Raw genomic sequence first — 18549 nt, 5'->3', positions numbered from 1 at the left:
TCGGGCTGCTCCTCGCTGCCGGTTTTAAGCTCTGCCGCCGATGCTCTGTTCCCACGCAGGTCCACGCTGGTCGGACACACGACAATGCAAAATCGTAGAGCAGAAACTGATAGCCAAGTTCCGCACTCATGAGGACGGCCTCAACCGGGATCTTGGGTTCATGTCACGCTACATGTAACCCCACCTGACGTAGGGTCATCCAGACTCGAGTTGTCGTTGGCTTGTTCTCTCTGCACAGATGCGGCCGGACCTGCTGTGATTTCCAGCAAAAAAAGTGTTTTTTGTCTTTTTTGTTTTTCATACAGACCCCAGCATCTGCAACATTTGACCCCTTGTGACCCCACCTCATTGTTCTTTGATGTAATGTTTTCTTGACTAACCTGTTTGGACACCATTCACACCTTTGATTGCTGTGATTATCTCTCTGCCGAGGTGTGATAAATGGCAGTTAGAAAGATTACCTGTAATCATCTGGCATTATTCTCTGACTATATAAGCTGTGTCTTTATGCATCTCTCCACTTCACCTGACGAAGGAGCAGCGCTCCGAAAGCTTGTGATTTCAAATAAAACTGTTGGACTATAACCTGGTGTGTGACTTCTTCTTACATTAATATTATTAATTGTGAACACAAAATATTTTTTGATCTTTTCAAAGCTAACATTTTTGTGCTTCAACAGGACTGGGATTCTTCAAACAAATGGCGAAAAAAAGAAAAAGGTACACGTATTTTTTAGAAGAAAGTTAAACATCAACTCAAGAATACAAGTTGAGGTTTGAATGTTCAAAGACATCCTGCTGTTCCCCTGGGCAAGATGGCATGTGTATGTGAACTAAAAGCCATACAGTGCTAGCATAGAACATGTGACATGGCCTGCCAGGGATAAAAAAGAAAAACATCTCATGAAACAATTCTAATATTTTTGGTAATTGGGTGTGGAAAGTTGAGTTTGAAGGTTCATAAGTTGTTTTCGTGCACAGTGTTTTCCTGATGGATGCTGTGCAGATAAACATAAAATATTTAGACAATGAAAAAGCAAGTAACATTGATGCTGTGAGTGGATTTACCAGTGACAAGAAACATAGAAACATAAAAGATAGGAGCAGGAGTAGGCCATTCGGCCCCTCGCGCCTGTTCCGCCATTTAATGAGATCATGGCTGATCATCCAAATTCAGTACCCTGTCCCTGCTTTCTCCCCATATCCCTTGATCCCTTTAGCCTTAAGAAATATATCTAACTCCTTCTTGAATATATTTAATAAGTTGGCCCCAACTGCCTTCTGGGGTAGAGAATTCCACAGGTTCACCACTCTCTGGGTGAAGAAATTCCTCCTCATCTCAGCCCTAAATGGCTTACCCCTTATCCTTAGACTGAAAGATGAATGTAGTCCACCTGTGCTTATCTGCCCTTCCTGTGGTTGACCTGTCCCAGGGGTTGTAGAGGAGAGGATTACTATTATGCCTCCTCACTGTGCGTTTGTAATAGATGCAAGTGATACTTGCGTTTGCTTGAGGTTTGCAAAACTGAGGTTTGGAGATTTTAATTGTATTTTAAGACGATATTATCAACTCCATTGTGTGTGTGTGTGTGTGTGTGTGTGTGTGTGTGTGTGTGTGTGTGTGTGTGTGTGTGTGTGTGTGTGTGTGTGTGTGTGTGTGTGTGTGTGTGTGTGTGTGTGTGTGTGTGTGTGTGTGTGTGTGTGTGTGTGTGTGTGTGTGTGTAAGAGGGAGGTGCACTTTCCTCCCTTTCAAACTAATACGACTTGAAACCTCCTAAAACCAGATAATGAAATGGTTAGTTTCACTTGTTTAACAATCATTGTCAATTATAAACATTCGAGACACATTATGAACAAAGTTGTCAGTTACCCCAGAGTGAAGCAGTTACTTGAGATGTTCTGAAAACATTCTGCTCCAGCTGACATCCATGTTGCTGAAAGCAGCGACTCCTGGAAATGCTGCATTTGTTTCCAGCTGCTCTGCTTCTACACCTCTCAGTATATGGAGATAAAAATATTTGTTTCACTGTGTCTGAAGTTGAGACATGGAGAAACAGTGGGGTAGAAATTTGTCTCGGGCCAATTTTGAGCCCTGACTTGGCCAACTGGGAGGTCCTAGCCCGGCTCCAAATTTTGCCTCGGGCCTCATTAATATTTCATGCACCGGCTCAATAGACAGCTCTAGCATTGAAGATGTCAAATGTCCAGCCGCATGCCTTAGCAGCAGCAGCCTCAAGGTGAGCCCCGGGAGGGGGTTGGAGCAGGCTGGCTCCACAGGAAGGTTTTTAAAAAAAATTAAATTTGGGAAAACTTACTCGTCATGGGCAGCCGCAGGGGCTGCTGAAGAATTCGGGGCAGGAGGGACCCGGCCCTTGCTCTGTCTATTGGAAATATATTTTCCAGAGAGGTCCTTCAACAGGCGTTAGGCCTCTAATTAATATATGCAAGGGGCCTGACGCCTGTTTCAGGTGGCTCCCGGGAGTGGCCCGCGAACTTAGCAATGGCCAGAACGCACACGCAGATTATACGCAGCTGCCCCATTACTAAATTTGTCCGCATTGTGCCGGTTTTATGTCTGAAAAACAAGTGCAACACATCAATTTCTACCCCCAATCATTTTTTTGTGCATTCAAATACTATTTAGAGCAAGTTGACCTTAGAAACAATGTTGATGTTTCTGTAATTACAACAAAAACACAGACTTCAGTCTTGAGCAAACTGCTTTATAATGTCAGTGCTCACAAGATTCTGGAATACAACAGGTGTTAAATATTTACTCGGCACGAAATTTTCTTGCTTCTGATCCCTCCCCAGCACCATAAAGGCCATCAGCTAGAGGAGAGCTGAATGCTGCAGGTCATGGGCTTCTGCACATCCAGCACAGCTCCAAGCCTGGCCAACTGGACACATTTCAATTCACTGGGTTGAAGAACACCACTTCACAACTTGCTTGAGACCCACGGTAGGCAGTTGGGCCCTTTGCTCATGGCTTTGGTGTTATCTGCCAACAGATGGGGAGGGTGGAGCGATAGAGTTATCACCGGGGATTGAGTTGCGATTTAAATCGGGAGTAGGGCCAGGATCTAGATGGCAGCAATATCAGGGTCAAGGAATGGAACTGAGAGTAGCAGCAGATGCTTGTTAACACTCAGATGTAATGAGTATCCCTGGTTTAGATAAATAAATCTCCTATTCTTAGCTGTAGTGCAAAGTACTTTTCCATTAAAAAAAAATTGAGAAGGAAGTCATGGGGAAAATTTCAGTATCGACCATTTTGGGGCGCTAACATCGCCTGGGCACTAATTTTAGCGCCGGCGACCGCAAAATTGAGTTTTAGCGCCCCAAGAGGGAAGTGGAGCGCTAAATCAAGCGTTCCACTTCCTTCTTAGAGCGCCAGTGTCGGAGAGCAGGGCGGAGACTTCAGGAGCGCTGCACACAGCGCTGCCACGTTCAAAGGCTCCTTCCCTCCCTTAAACGGAAGGGCCATCGCTGCAGGCTGTGTAATTTTAAAAATACCTACCTGGACCACCAGGGCAGCCGCGATCCCGCGCGATCAGCCCGGCATTTAAGCAGAGTGCTGGGTTGATCAATCGTGGGCAGAAACCCGCGGAAAAAAAGCGGAACAAGAAAGTTAAGTTTTATTTTTACTTGCCTCGGCCACCTCGCCTTTAATCATCACCCCCGAAGCGGCCGGCCGCCCGATGCACACCTCCTGCAGCTGTCGGTGATTTCGACCGGCGGGTCGAATTTCGGGTCCGAGGTGCTACCAGGGCGATGCGCATGGCAATGACATCATGATCGGGCGAAGGAGATCGGGGCGCAACGCTGTAGTGCCGCCACAAAACTCCCGCCGAATATGGCAGGAGTCGATGTCAACGCCACGCCCGGTCGCAAAGCCATTTGCCCCCCATTAGCACCCCCTGGGGGCGCTAACAGGAAGCACAAAGGCACCCAATTTCACCCCCATAATGTTATTGTAAAAAATTATAATTATGGTGAAATATAAACAGAAAATGATGGTGACGGATAGCAGATCAATTAGCATTTGAAGGAAAAAGATAGGTTTAACATCTCAGACGTAACCCTTCATCTGGACACCTGAAAAAGTTAATCTATCTTTCTTGTTCAGATGCGGATCAACCTTCTGTTTATTTCCAGTATTTTCTGTGCATGTTTTAAATTGCCAGCATTCCTGGTTTTCTTTTTACAGCTAATAATTGCAATGCTGCTGTTATAGCAACAAAATCAAGATTTTAAATCTTCAGCAAAAAGTTTATCATGATTCTTATTACAATCCGGATTGTATTTTACCACCACCTCTATAAAAAATCATCATCTCCTTATCTTGGTTAGAATAAATACCCAAAGTAATCAAAACTGGATACCTTATGATCTGGAAAGTATTAAAATGTCAGCTTCACGGAATTTTTACAAACAATATTGGCCCGTAATTTCCCATCGGAGGCTTCCTGCGTGCAGATGCCTCCTATCGGGGAAAAAAATCTACACCCTTACCTGAGGGCTCCCGAGGTCCGGCCATTTTCGATCCTGGGCCTCTCCTAGTGCACGTGCGCAGGGCCCACGTATCCCAGTGGCGCAGGCGGTTCGCAAGCGTCCCTGGGATCACGTGGGCCAGTGGAGCCAATGGGAGAAGGGAATCCCCCTGCACACTTTTGACAGGTAGACCTGTCAAAAGTATGAATGGGGATCACTGAAAAAAGACACTACAACATTAAATACATTTTTTTTTTAAATCATCATGTTTTTAAAATGAGTTAAAATTACATTAAATTAAATATTTTAAACAAAAATTAAATTTTTTGCAAAGTTTTTTACAGGGCTAAAAATAAACTTACCTTTTTTAAAAGTATTTTTACATTATAAAAGTGAAAAAAATTATTTTCTTACTTTTTTAACTCCTATGCTGGTAAAAGCAGGCCTTACGCCTGCTTTTACCAGGCGTAAGATTTCTAAGGGTTTTCAGCGGGCGGAGGTTCTGCAGAAAGCGGAACTCTCTTCCCGCAGAGACCCTTCTCCAGGGCAGGCGTCCGATCTGTCAAGAGGATTCTTGACAGATCGGAAATGCCGGTTTTCAGCGCATGCGCTTTGCATGCCTGAAACCGGCATTTGCGAGGTCCCTACGGGTGTGTACACAGTTCGTACACACTCGTAGGCATCGGAAAATATGGGCCATTAAATAATTGTTTGAGGGGCGGGGAGTACCAAAGTCTGTATGCTAACATCACACCTAACTATATATGCTGACATTGTGATTCTTGTTATTAAGATGCTCGGGCAGTGTTGAGCCAAGGAATCTATTCAGTGGAGAACGTTCCATCAGTGGTGAAATTCCAAGATGAAAAGAATGAAGTTCCTTCACCAACCTCTTCTGTTGTATTGCAAAATCTGAATGAAAACATCACGTGTGACATGTTGAACCTACTGGTAGAAAATGTCACTAGATTAATGGAAGAAGCTGGTGATTTCAGCATTGAAAAATTGAGTGAAATCAATGCTGCAGTTGTGACTTTCAAAACCAACACTGGTAAGAATTAATATTCAGCAAATGTCTTTAAAAGCTTATTTCAATGCTAGAACAATTTAAATGACCTTATAAACACATACTCGCTAAATGGATACCTTATGGTAATGCTCACAGTAAATTGGAGGACAAGGGGGCAATTTTAACCCCAAAAAACAGGCGGGTTTGAGCTGGGTGGGATGTAAAAATCTTAAAAATCTGAACTCCGATTCCAACCTGCCCACTCCAGTTTTAACGGAGGCGGGACGGGGGGGAGAGGGCGGAGGAGTTTGGTGGGTGTGGCGGGCAACTAAACCTCTCACAGGAGGTGGGTTGGCAATTTAAATATTATAATGAGGCTTAGAGCCTCAAATTTAACCACCATTTTAAATTTAATCCGGCAGCTAAACCCTTGACCTCCGATCTCTCCTGGCTCAGGACTCCTGATATTCCTCCCCTCCCCGCCCCCCATCATCCACGATGTTGCCGGACTCGGGACTCCCGATCTTCCTCCCCCCATCACCCTCCCAGCCTCCCCGAACCCTCCCTCCCTCCGCCCCCCGGCTGTGGCCTGGTGCCGAAGGCCTACCCGTCCGCCAGCCAGCCTCTCAATCTGGCTGACTGCAGCCACGAAATGGAGACAAAAAATGTTAATATAATAGCAAAATACTGTGGATGCTGGAAATCTGAAATAACAACAGAAAATGCTGGAAATACTCAGCAGGCCAGGCAGCATCCGTGGAGAGAGAAACAGAGTTAACGTTTCAGGTCTGGGACCTGATGAAGGGTCCCAGACCTGAAACGTTAACTCTGTTTCTCTCTCCACGGATGCTGCCTGGCCTGCTGAGTATTTCCAGCATTTTCTGTTGTTATTACAAAAAATGTTAATCCAGTCCTGCTATTAAAATCGGCAGGGCCTGAGGGAAACCTGTTCTTCTGGAATTGCCGACCTCAATCCAGCCCCACCCCCACTGCCCTCGACCCGCTCCCTCCCCGCCTCCGAGTTAATAACCAGCCCAAGGTGTTTTGTAGTGACAAGAGCAGTGTACCATGTAATGCTGGGTCAAAATCCAGGAACTCCCTCCCTAACAGAACTATGGGAGAACCTTCACCACACGGACTACAGCAGTTCAAGAAGGCGGCTCACCACCACCTTCTCAAGGGGAATTAGGGATGGGCAATAAATGCTGGCCTTGCCAGTGACGCCCACATCCCAGGAACAAATTTTAAAAATGCTGTGACATGGCTTGACATGGTTGTGGTAAACCACTGTTATACCTGTCTGTATGTGTATTCCATTAGGCACAGGTCTGGACATGCCTCGGCTGACTCCTCCCACTATTCCAGGTATATAAGTGACTCCCTCCCAGTCCCTTAGTATTCTGGACGGGTCGACCACTCGAGACTAGACCTTCATTCTTTAGTTAATAAAAGCCTGGTTGTTACTCGCTTAACCTCAGTCTTTTGAGTAATTGATGGCGCATCAATTTTATGAACTAAATTTTTTTATAATGGAGAAGATCCTCACACCAGCATGCCTGGACCTGGACAGTCGGGAAGCGGACGCTTCCACCAAGTTTGCTCACTGGCTCACGTGCTTCGAGACATTCCTGACTGCCTCCACTGCGGTCGTAACGGATGCGAACAAACTGTCTGTCCTGATCTCCAAGGTGAACCACCGAGTGTACTCAGTCATCCGGGACGCGACCTCGTACACAGCCGCCCTCCAGCTCCTCAAGACCCAGTACACGCGCCCTGTGAACGAAGTTTACGCCAGGCACCTTCTGGGGAGTCACAAGCAACAACCTGGGGAATCGACTGAGGAATACCTCCAAGCACTGTCCGTGCTTGGCCGGGCCTATGGGTGTAAGGCGGTAACGCCCATTAAGTACAAGGAGGAACTGATCCGGGATGCCTTCGTAGCGGGCCACAGGTCCAACTAAACCCGACAGCGACTGCTGGAGCAAAGTGACCTCACCCTCGACAAAGCCTCCGAAATCGCACTAACGCTGGACGCAGCCTACCGGGGCATGGATGCCTACTCCTCTGCACCGTGGACGCCGCGGGGAACGACAACCTGGGACACGGTAGGACAGCCCCATAGCACCGTGCCACCCCAGCCACAGCCCAACAACGGCCCAACCACCGCAGCAGTGTCCCAAAGCCAGACAGCAGTATCCCAAGGCCAGAAATGCTACTTCTGTGGCCAGGCCAAACACCCCAGAGCGCGCTGCCCGGCGAAGAATGCGACCTGCTCGGGCTGCGGGAAAAAGGGACACTACGTTAGCGTCTGCAAGGCCAAAGCCAACCCGAACGCCAGCAGCACCGCGTGTGGGCCGTGCGAGCCGCCATCTTGGGCCCCCAACAGTGCCGCGTGTGGGCCGTGCGGGCCGCCATCTTGGGCCTCCCCAGCCATGTGCGAACCACCGCAGCAGCAGCCATCTTGGACGACTCCAGCCACATGGGAATCATGGACGCCGCCATCTTGGACACCAGCCGGGACGCAGCAGGCCGCCAACCACCCCCCCCCCCCCATCTGATACCCGCAGCGACACACCGACCCCTACGCTGGCCTTTGTTACGCTGGACCAAACGAGACCGCACCAACTAGCTCGGTCCAAAATGGACGTTAAGGTAAACGGCCATGCAATAAACTGCCTTTTTGACTCCGGGAGCACAGAGAGCTTCATCCACCCCGACACGGTGCGGCGTTGCTCTCTCCCAGTCCTGCCTGCGCACCAGCGGATTTCTATGGCCGCCGAGTCCCAGTCAGCGGACATTGGTGGCTATTGCGTGGTGACACTAGTAGTAGACGGGACTGTGTTCAATAATTTTAAACTCCTGGTCCTGCCCCAACTTTGCGCTGCCGTTCTACTGGGGTTGGATTTCCAGTGCCACCTCAAAAGCGTTACGATGGCGTACGGTGGCCCCCTCCCCCCACTCACAGTCCGCAGCCAGCAGCCTCCAAATTGCCCGCCGCGCACCAGATGCAACCTCTCCACACTCAGAGTCCCACCCCCCCCCCACTGTTTGCTAACCTCACCCCCGACTGTAAGCCCATCGCCACAAAGAGCAGGCGATACAGTGCCGGGGACAGGGTTTTCATCAAAACCGAAGTGGAGCGGCTCCTGAAGGAGGGGATTATTGAGGGCAGCTCCAGCCCCTGGCGAGCCCAGGTTGTGGTCGTTAAGACCGGCGAGAAACAACGCCTGGTCATCGACTACAGCCAAACAGTAAACCGCTACACCCTGCTGGACGCCTACCCACTCCCCCGCATAGCTGATATGGTCAACCAGATCGCGCAGTACCGCGTCTTTTCGACCATTGACCTGAAATCAGCGTACCACCAGCTCCCCATCCGCCCCGAAGACCGCCAGTATACTGCTTTTGAGGCAAACGGCCGCCTCTATCACTTCCTTAGGGTTCCCTTTGGCGTTGCCAACGGGGTCTCCGTCTTCCAAAGGGAGATGGACCGGATGGTCGATCAAAACGCGCTGCAGGCCACTTTCCCTTACCTAGACAATGTGACCATCTGCGGCCATGACTTGCAGGACCATGACGCAAACCTCGAGAAATTCCTCCGCACCGCCCAACTCCTGAACCTGACATATAACGAGGAGAAGTGCAAATTCAGCACAGACCGCCTCGCCATCCTTGGCTGTGTTGTGGAACACGGCGTCATCGGTCCCGACCTGGACCGGATGCGTCCCCTTATGGAACCCCCACTGCCTAAAAGCTCTGAAGAGGTGCCTAGGGTTTTTTTCCTACTACGCCCAGTGGGTCCCCTACTATGCAGACAAAGCCCGTCCGCTGATCAAATCCACCTCTTTTCCCCTGATGGCAGAGGCCCGCTCGGCCTTCCACCGCATCAAGGAGGACATTGCCAAAGCCACCATGCACGCAGTGGACGAATCCATCCCCTTCCAGGTGGAAAGCGATGCGTCCGACTTCGCTCTGGCCACCACCCTTAATCAGGCGGGGAGACCTGTGGCATTCTTCTCACGAACCCTCCAGGGCCCGGAGACCAGACACTCCGCGGTCGAGAAGGAGGCCCAGGCTATTGTGGAGGCTGTGCGTCATTGGAGGCACTACCTGGCCGGAAAACGATTTACCCTGCTCACTGACCAGCGTTCAGTTGCTTTTATGTTCAACAACAAGCAGAGGGGCAAAATCAAAAATGACAAGATCTTGAGGTGGAGAATCGAACTTTCCACCTACAATTACGAGATCTTGTACCGGCCTGGGAAGCTCAATGAACCCCCAGATGCCCTATCGCGTGGCACCTGCGCCAGCGCGCAGATCGATAGGCTGAGGGCCCTCCACAATGACCTCTGCCACCCGGGGGTCACCAGGTTCTTCCACTTCATCAAGGCCCGCAACCTGCCTTACTCCATTGAGGAGGTCAGGACCATGACCAAGAACTGCCAAGTCTGCGCTGAGTGCAAACCGCACTTTTATAGACCAGACAGAGCCCACCTGATAAAAGCCACTCGCCCTTTCGAACGCCTGAGCGTCGATTTTAAAGGGCCTCTCCACTCCTCCGACCGCAATATGTACTTCCTCAACATCATTGACGAGTACTCCCGTTTCCCGTTCGCTATCCCCTGCCCGGACATGACCAGTGCCACGGTCATTAAATGTCTGAACAGCCTCTTCACCCTGTTCGGTTTCCCCAGCTATATCCATAGCGACCGGGGCTCATCGTTTATGAGCGACGAACTCCGCCAGTACCTGCTCGCTAGGGGTATAGCCACAAGCAGGACCACCAGTTACAACCCCCAGGGGAACGGACAGGTGGAAAGAGAGAATGCAACAGTTTGGAAGGCCGCCCTACTAGCCTTAAAGTCTAGGGGCCTTCCGACCTCCCGCTGGCAGGAGGTGCTCCCCGATGCGCTCCACTCGATTTGGTCACTGCTCTGCACTGCCACCCATGCCACCCCTCACGAGAAAATGTTTGTCTTCCCAAGGAAGTCCACATCGGGGACAGCGTTACCGCCATGGCTGACGTCCCCAGGGCCGGTACTACTGAGAAGACACGTGAGGACCAATAAAACGGACCCCCTGGTCGAGAGGGTCGACCTCCTCCACGCCAACCCCCAGTACGCTTACATTGCATACCCGGACGGGCGGGAGGACACAGTCTCCATACGAGACCTCGCACCCTCGGGGACCGCTGTAACCCACTACCCATTACCACCGCCCCCCCCCCCCCCCCACGACCCGATATCCAACCCCAGCAGCCGGCTCGCCTTGGACCGTCACCCACGAGGACTACACTCCAGTGCCCCAGCCTACACGGGACGCGACGCCAGAAGCTGCACCACCCCTGCCGTCGCCACGTCGATCACAGCGGCAGACAAGACCCCCGGAGAGACTCCAATACACGAACTTTTAAATACACTTCACCCCGCCGGACTCATTTTTAAACCATGGGTGAATGTGGTAAACCACTGTTATACCTGTCTGTATGTGTATGTGTATTCCACTAGGTACAGGTCTGGACATGCCTCGGCTGACTCCTCCCACTATTCCAGGTATATAAGTGACTACCGCCCAGTCCCTTAGTATTCTGGACGGGTCGACCACTTGAGACTAGACCTTCATTCTTTAGTTAATAAAAGCCTGGTTGTTACTCGCTTAACCTCAGTCTTTTGAGTAATTGTGTCTGTGTTGGCACTACCCTCCATATGTGTGTCCACCCCTTCCTCCGCTCTCCTTGTTTTCCCCTCCCCGTTCTCTCTCCCCCTTCCTACTCTCCTTTGATGTCACTCGCTCACTTTGCCTGACTCTTACTGTGGCTCTGCCTCTGCCTGTCTCGTCCTTTTTTTCATGGATGATTTATTCCATCTCCTTTTTCTCTTACCTGCTAAAGAGACCTGGAGGCAGGCTTGGGTTCCAAACTTCTGATTTGGAGCCCCAAGATTTATAGAAATGATCTTGTCTCTGTCTTTGGGTGGTGGAAGCTAGGGTGTGTCATCTTGTTGCATTTGTATGTGTGAGCTGGGCCTGGATTTGGAAGGAAGGGGAGGCTAGAGCCTGGCACTAGGATAAGGAAAGAACTTGACTGAAAGGGGTGTCATTAGTCAACCAGAGGGATGTCCAACATTTTTTGAACTGGGGTTAGATGCATGTGTTAAAACCATTGAGTAGGCTGCATATGATTATGCAATAACTTATATGCAAAAATGCAAGTCCCGTACATAAAAAAACCGAGACCTTCGTACTTGAAGTCCTACTATTAAATAGCATTCTCATACTACAACAACTTGTATTTATATAGCGCCTTTAACGTAGTAAAACGTCCCAAGGTGCTGCACAGGAGTATTTTAAGACAAAAAATTTGACACCGATCCACATAAGGATAAATTAGGGCAGGTGACCAAAAGCTTGGTCAAAGAGGTAGGTTTTAAGGAGCATCTTAAAGGAGGAAAGAGAGGTAGCAAGGCGGACAAGTTTAGGCAGGGAATTCCAGAGCTTAGGGCCTAGGCAACAGAAGCAAAAGCAAAATACAGTAAACTCTCGTTTAAACGGCACTTAATCATCTGGAATTCTTTAATAACCGGCAAAATAGATAACCGGTAATCTTGCCGAATCCATCCATTTTCCGTTTTTCCGAGTTCGAGTTTCCTGCGGTGGCCGAGTTAGTCAGTGGTTTTTATTTTTTTTGTGTTAAAAATTGCCTACCTCTGTTATCCAGAATTTTTCATCAACCGGCACCATCCTGGTCCTGTAGGTGCCGGATACGAAAGAGTTTACTATACTGCGGATGCTGGAAATCTGAAATATAAACAGAAAATGCTGGAAATACTCAGCAGGTCAGACAGCATCTTGGAGAAAGAAACAGAGTTAATGGGCTTGATTTTGCCATTGGGGGCGGGCTGGGGTGTGTCAGCTGGTTTTCGTGTCAGGACTCCGATGTGAAGTGGGAAAAAAGTGTGATTTTGCCCTAATTGGGCACTTGATTTCCAGCGAGTGGAAACCCATGGCCCAATGAGTCTTTTCATACAGAAAGTCGCCGCCGATGACATCATCAATGCTGCTGGATTTAAGGCCTGCAAGCAGCCTTGCTTCTTCTGGAGACTTTCAATTTTATGCCCATTGTTGTAATCACTTCATTCAGCAACGATGTCCCGCAGTAGGCCAAAGTGTGCTCCAAGGTTCGATGAGGCCTCCCTCCAAGCTCTGGTGGAGGGAGCAAGATCAAATAAGGAGGTGCTCTTCCCTTCCTCAGGGAGGAAAAAGTCTCCCCAGCAGACTAAAGCTGTGTGGATGCAAGTGGCCCAGGAGGTCAATCTCTATGTGCCGCAGAACCTGGTTGCAGTGCAGGAAAAGGTTTCATGACCTTCTGTGCACAGGAAAAGTGAGTACTGTATGACTTTGCCATCACCCTCAATCTGATCCCCATCACCTCTCCTCACCAGCACTCTGCTTTGCCAACCTCTTCCTCCACATCCCACTTGACACTTACATCCCTGCACCCTTACCCATTCCCTCTCTATGGTCACATTCACTTAACTATTCAACCATGCAGCCATCCCACTCCTTATCACTGTGATGCAATGACAACAACTTACAACACACAGGGAGGGCCCTTTGTCTCCTCCTAAGCATCTATGCTATGGAATCTCTACCCTCACTCCTTCATTCTCACTCAAACTCCATTTGTGTCCCTCATTGCAGGAAAAGAGAGCCCACAATAAGAGGGAAAGAGCGAAGACAGGAGGAGGGCCACCCTCAGTAGCCCAGCTCACCACCTCGGAGGAGGCAGCCCTGGAAATCGCCGGCGTCGAGGAAGATTCGCAAGTGGGGGAATGGACAGACGAGCGCATCACAGCAAGCTGGTGACAGAATAGTTTTTCATCTCTCTCATTGACATTGCATGAGTGACTGATAATGATTCTGAAGCTCTAACAGATTGACTTATGATCATCTGCACAATTCAATGTGCATGTAACCTTTACCTCACATCTCTAACTCTTTCCTTTACTCCCCCACAGGACCATCGACAGCCCCCGTCTCCACTGTCCAGGAGGAACAGCCTGAGCCTCAAGACTCCTCAGAGGAAGCTGCAACTTCTGAGGGTGCAGCGTCAGCAGAATTCAGCGCACCCAGCAACAGCGCAGACACTCACACCTCGGTGGGACCTTCGCGAGATAGAGTAGTGTTGTCACCTGGTGTATCACAGCTCACAAGTGAGCATCAGCAGATGGTGGAGACTGGGACAGCAGTGGTGAGTCCTCATCAGAGGGCGCAGGACTCTCCCAGCTCGGCTCAGCTGCATGTCGAACCTGTGCCTCCGGGTCAGTCCAGAAGGAGAGCCGTGCTGGAACTCGAGGAACAGGTGCAGGAGTCTCTGGCAGGTTTTGTCTCCAGGGTCACTGCGAGTGTGGAGCGAATGGAGGAGTCCATCGCGAACATGAGCAGAGCCTTTGTGGAGGCGTTGGCGCATGAACGCATCACCACAGAAAGGATGGCAACCTCCATGGAAAGGATGGCTACGGTAGAGGAGAGGATGGCTACGGCCATGGAGGCGCTAAGTCACCAGAGTGTTGAAAACATGGTCATTGTTCAGAATAGACTTGCATCTCTTGAGGAGCAATGGTCAGCTATTGAGCATAGAAACCAGACCTTCATGGAAGTCCTCTGGAGTAGGACTTCCAGTGCAGAAACCGGTCCTCATGGCCCCCCTGAAGTGCAGCAAGGTGCTATCAAGACACTTGCTAGCTCTGACGTGGGGCTGACCCATGAGAGGGATGTTGGTGACAGACAACAAGGAAGTGGGGGCTCCTCTCCAAGTACTCACACAACCATGCCACTGCAAAGCCCTCGGTCAGAACCCCACCAGAGTCCTCACCCAACTGAGATGGGCGTCACAGCCCCTGCACAGCCGCAGGAGCAGCAGACTGTTGCCGAGCCCTCACAGGCTCGCAACCCCAGAGGACGCCCACCAAAGGTATCGAGACAGGAGCAGCAAGAAAGTGAGCAAGGGGCCTCCACATCTGCTGAAGCCACAGGGGAAGCACCATGTAGGAGCACACGTAAGGAAGATGAAGCACAAATAGTCACAAGGGTAGGCACTTGGGTGTTCTGTTGTATTGGTTTTTGACAAGCCATCCTTGTAATTTGATGGCAAACTGTTGAAGTTGTGGCCTGTGTCATCTCGCAAATGGGACTTCCACATTGAGGGCTTAGGACGACTTGCAATTGTCAGTGTGGTGGTCAGAGTGATAGGAATCTGTAGGTTCTTGTCCATTGTCGATGCTCTGGTAAGAAGGTGCGAGGCAAAAGTGTTTGATTGTGCAGGCTAAGCAAATCTGGCCAAGATGAGTGCATCCCTTGCATCCCGGGCAGCAATGTGGTCACGCGCTGGCGCCTTCTGGCCTGTGCAGCTTCAGGTGGGTGAGCAGCAGCTTGGCGCTCCTGTTGTTGCTGCTGCTGTTGGTGTTGCTGTTGTTCATGGTTCTGCTGCTGCCGCGGCTGGTCTTTGTTCAAATCTGATGTCCAGGAGGAAAGGAAATAAATGGTCTCCATGCTTCTGGTATATGCCTCAGTTGAGGAAGCACTCTGTCAAGGTGGGGGAGAGAGGTTTCCCAGGAGGTCACACTGGAGATGGGTGTCAGGCTCCAAACTTCCACAACAATGGGTATGCCTGCTAAAAGTTCCCCCAGACCTGAGACAACAAAGTTCTGCCACCTGCAAATGATGATTGCTGAAAACTCCTTTTTAATGGTAGAGCTGCAGCTGTTAGTAAGCAATCTACTTGTGAGGCCACCAGGATTAACTGGCGTGTTCCAGAGGAGACATGCAGGATGGGGGAAATGTGCTAAAATCAGAAAGGCCTCTCAAAATGGGATTAGAGGCAATTAACTGGTTGTTAAGGGCCTATCCCGCCCCTAGGAGGCGGGATGGAAACGGGTTCTGACACCCTGATTCTGGGAAAATTGCTCGGAGGCGGGCTGGAGGTGGGATCAGAGCCGCCCGTCATTTTCTGCAATTTTAACACCTCACACGCCTCCAATCCTGCCTCCTTGGGCCTGGCAAAATCGAGCCCAATGTTTCAGGTGGATGACCTTTCATCAGAACTGTGGAAAAATTGTGGGACGGGTTCTAGATATCAACGTTGGTGTTCATGTGTTTCAAAGTCAAGCCCTCAGTATGGACATTTTTATCTTGTACTGTTACACCATCCTTACTGTCTTTCTGTGCTCATTTCTCTTCCCCTTTGTTGATTCAAAACTTGGAGTTTGCTAAATTGTCACTGTGACTCCAAAATTGTATTTTTTAAAAACAATAATATGTTTTCCCATTTCTTGTGTTTTACTGTTAGACCTCGCTGAATTCATCCAAAAGTGTTCCACAAAGACTTTGAGTGGCCAAAAAATTGTAGCGAAGCAACTAGACATAACGAAGAGTGTAAGAGTGGAGAACCTGCCTCCTAATACCAGTGAAGATCTCTTAACACTGTACTTTGAAAAAGCTAAAAATGGAGGTGGAATTGTGACTGCCATTGAAATAACACCTGAGGACAGTGCAGCTGTTGTTTCTTTTGAAAATTCTAAAGGTAAGAGTTGCATATTGAAAAGCACTGATGTATTAAACAATTATCTTTGATTTAAAATGTAGGCCATTTAACCTATTGTTTCTGGAACATAAAATTTTCTTTTTGTTTTATTTACAGTTTTGGATACCATTGTGTCTAAAACACACACCATTGATAAAATACCAATCCATGTCTATCCCTACTACAAGTCATTGGGTTCAGCTTTATATGGGAACAAAAGACCAGCTGTGAAAATGCCAGATCCCTTCACTGTCGATATTGATCCCTACATCCTGCAGTTTCTTAAAAATGATAAAAGGCGAATTGCGGAAATCAGTGACAAAATGGCAGTACACAACTGTAACGTTGCATTGCCAGAATCAGACCAATCAAACGCGATCAAGATATCTCCATCTTTTTCAAGACATGAGGGTTCATTTGAAAAACTTGCAAAGAACTGGAAAAGGGAAGCTTCAGGCAATTTAACTCGTATCGTGTCAAAGTACAAAGCTATTGAAAATGATGTGAATCAACAAATCTGGGAAATAATTCAGGGAGATCTTGATCAGTATTTGAACCAAAATGTTGCTGTTATACCAAACTTTTCAAAGGGAAAGGTGATATTGTCTGGAGAATCTGACAGTGTAGATACTCTACAACGAGCATTCAAATCATTTATGGATGGTGGCATTGCAAAATTGGAACGGGAGAAGCAAAGTGTGACTGAGACAGTGTCTATTAATCCTGCTGCATATAATCTATTATTGAGTGGTGGTCTTGAGAAGCAGGTGTCCAAACGGTTTCCAAACCTCAGCATGAAATACAACTCAACTGCAAGATGTATAGCATTACATGGTTTGCCATCAGATGTTGATGTTGCCAAAAGTAATATATTGGAAGAAGTTGTTCAAATGAAACAAAAACGAGCTGATCTGAACCCTCATCTTATTCGTTTTCTACAAAGAGTAGACCACAATGAAGTTTCCTGCTGTATGTTCATATCAAACGGAATCAATGCTGTGTATGACATTAAGGATAACTGTGTTCTACTGATAGGAAATACAGATAGTTCTTTATGTGCAGCAGAAAAACAATTCAAAAAACATCTCGATTTCAAGTGTATTGGGATAGAAGATCCAAGTGTCATCAGAAAGAGTGAATGGACACAACTAAAAGACAAATTGGACGCAAGGCTGAATTCTTCCAGTAAACAGGTTGAAATTGAAGAAATACCACTAGATGGACATGGGCAGATTTTTATCTCTGGCTATTCTGGTGCTGTCATTGAAGTGTTTGAAATGCTTTTGGATTTTGTCAAGAAAAACACAATCATTCAAAAAATCATTCCATTTAAATCTGGTGGAGTCCTGCAGTTTTTGATGGCTGTTAAGAACATTGCCATTTTCCAAACACCACCAATTGGTGTGAAAATAAATGTTAATAACATGGCAAATGGTGCAAGTGTTTTAGTATCAGGTCCCCAAGAGAATGTCTGTCACGTGGAGAATTTACTATCGGATGCAGCTTCCACAGTAATTAGTTCAGTCTTGAAAATTACTAAACCAGGAACAAAGAAGTTTTTCAAAGAAAAAGAAGATATATGTATTACTACTGCAATGCATAAATTTAATTGTGTTCTAAGATCTATTGAGCATAGTGTCTTTGGAGATAATGGTGAATTGGGCCAGGCTCACTGTAGAGTACAATTGCCTGGTGGGCCTTTAGTTGCTGTTTCTAGAGGAGATCTGTGCAAGCTTCGTGTTGACGTGGTTGTCAATGCAGCAAATGAAGATCTAAAGCACATAGGAGGCCTTGCAGGAGCACTATCAGAAGCAGCTGGTCCACTGTTGCAAATTCAATGTAATAGGATTGTTGACAATCGTGGATCTCTTATGCCTGGTGATGCAGTTATTACTGATGCTGGTAACCTACCATGTTCCAAAGTTATTCATGCAGTTGGACCAAGATGGATGAATACTGATGCAGACACAGCTAAGAAATGCTTAAGAAGGGCCGTGAAGCAGAGTCTGTGTCTCGCAGAATCCCACAATTTTACGTCTATAGCAATCCCTGCTATTAGTTCAGGAATATTTGGATTTCCATTGCCTTTGTGTGCAGAAATAATTGTCAGATCAATCAGAGAACACTGTGTGGATTCACATGGAGGCAGTATACTGAAAGAGATCCACTTGGTAAACTGGGATGAAAAAACTGTTCGAGCTGTTTCAGATGCTGTTCAGAAAATATTAGGTGAATTTTTAAGTAGTTCGCCTGTGCAGCCAGAAAGGCTCAACTTTCGCAACATGGTAAATAGAAGAAGCATAAATTGCCTGCATAAAGCCCAAACAAAAGAAGATCTAAACGTCAGTGTTGTCAAAGGAAATATTCAAGATGTAACAGTAAGTCTTCACTGTAACTAATTTATTTGAGATTGTCAGTAATTCCAAAAAATGTATTTTACCTTTATTTTAATTGTTTTTATATTTCC

The 18549-nt window shown here is 47.9% G+C and overlaps 1 protein-coding gene across 1 annotated transcript in view; it reads left to right on the top strand.

Annotated features, from left to right (window-relative positions):
• Positions 1-18549, top strand: part of LOC147120503 (protein mono-ADP-ribosyltransferase PARP14-like) — a 163956-nt gene that overhangs the window by 94269 nt on the left and 51138 nt on the right. Inside the window, exons 3-6 of the mRNA XM_085986519.1 lie at positions 681-720; positions 5288-5545; positions 15849-16082; positions 16200-18460. Coding sequence (XP_085842645.1) covers positions 681-720; positions 5288-5545; positions 15849-16082; positions 16200-18460 — 2793 coding nt within the window. The remainder of the gene's footprint in view (positions 1-680; positions 721-5287; positions 5546-15848; positions 16083-16199; positions 18461-18549) is intronic.

The sequence above is a fragment of the Somniosus microcephalus genome, chromosome 4, assembly GCF_052327205.1.
Source record: "Somniosus microcephalus isolate GS21.2 chromosome 4, FLI_Smic_1.0, whole genome shotgun sequence".
Lineage (NCBI taxonomy): Eukaryota > Metazoa > Chordata > Chondrichthyes > Squaliformes > Somniosidae > Somniosus > Somniosus microcephalus.
This window is presented reverse-complemented; position numbering and strand designations above follow the sequence as displayed.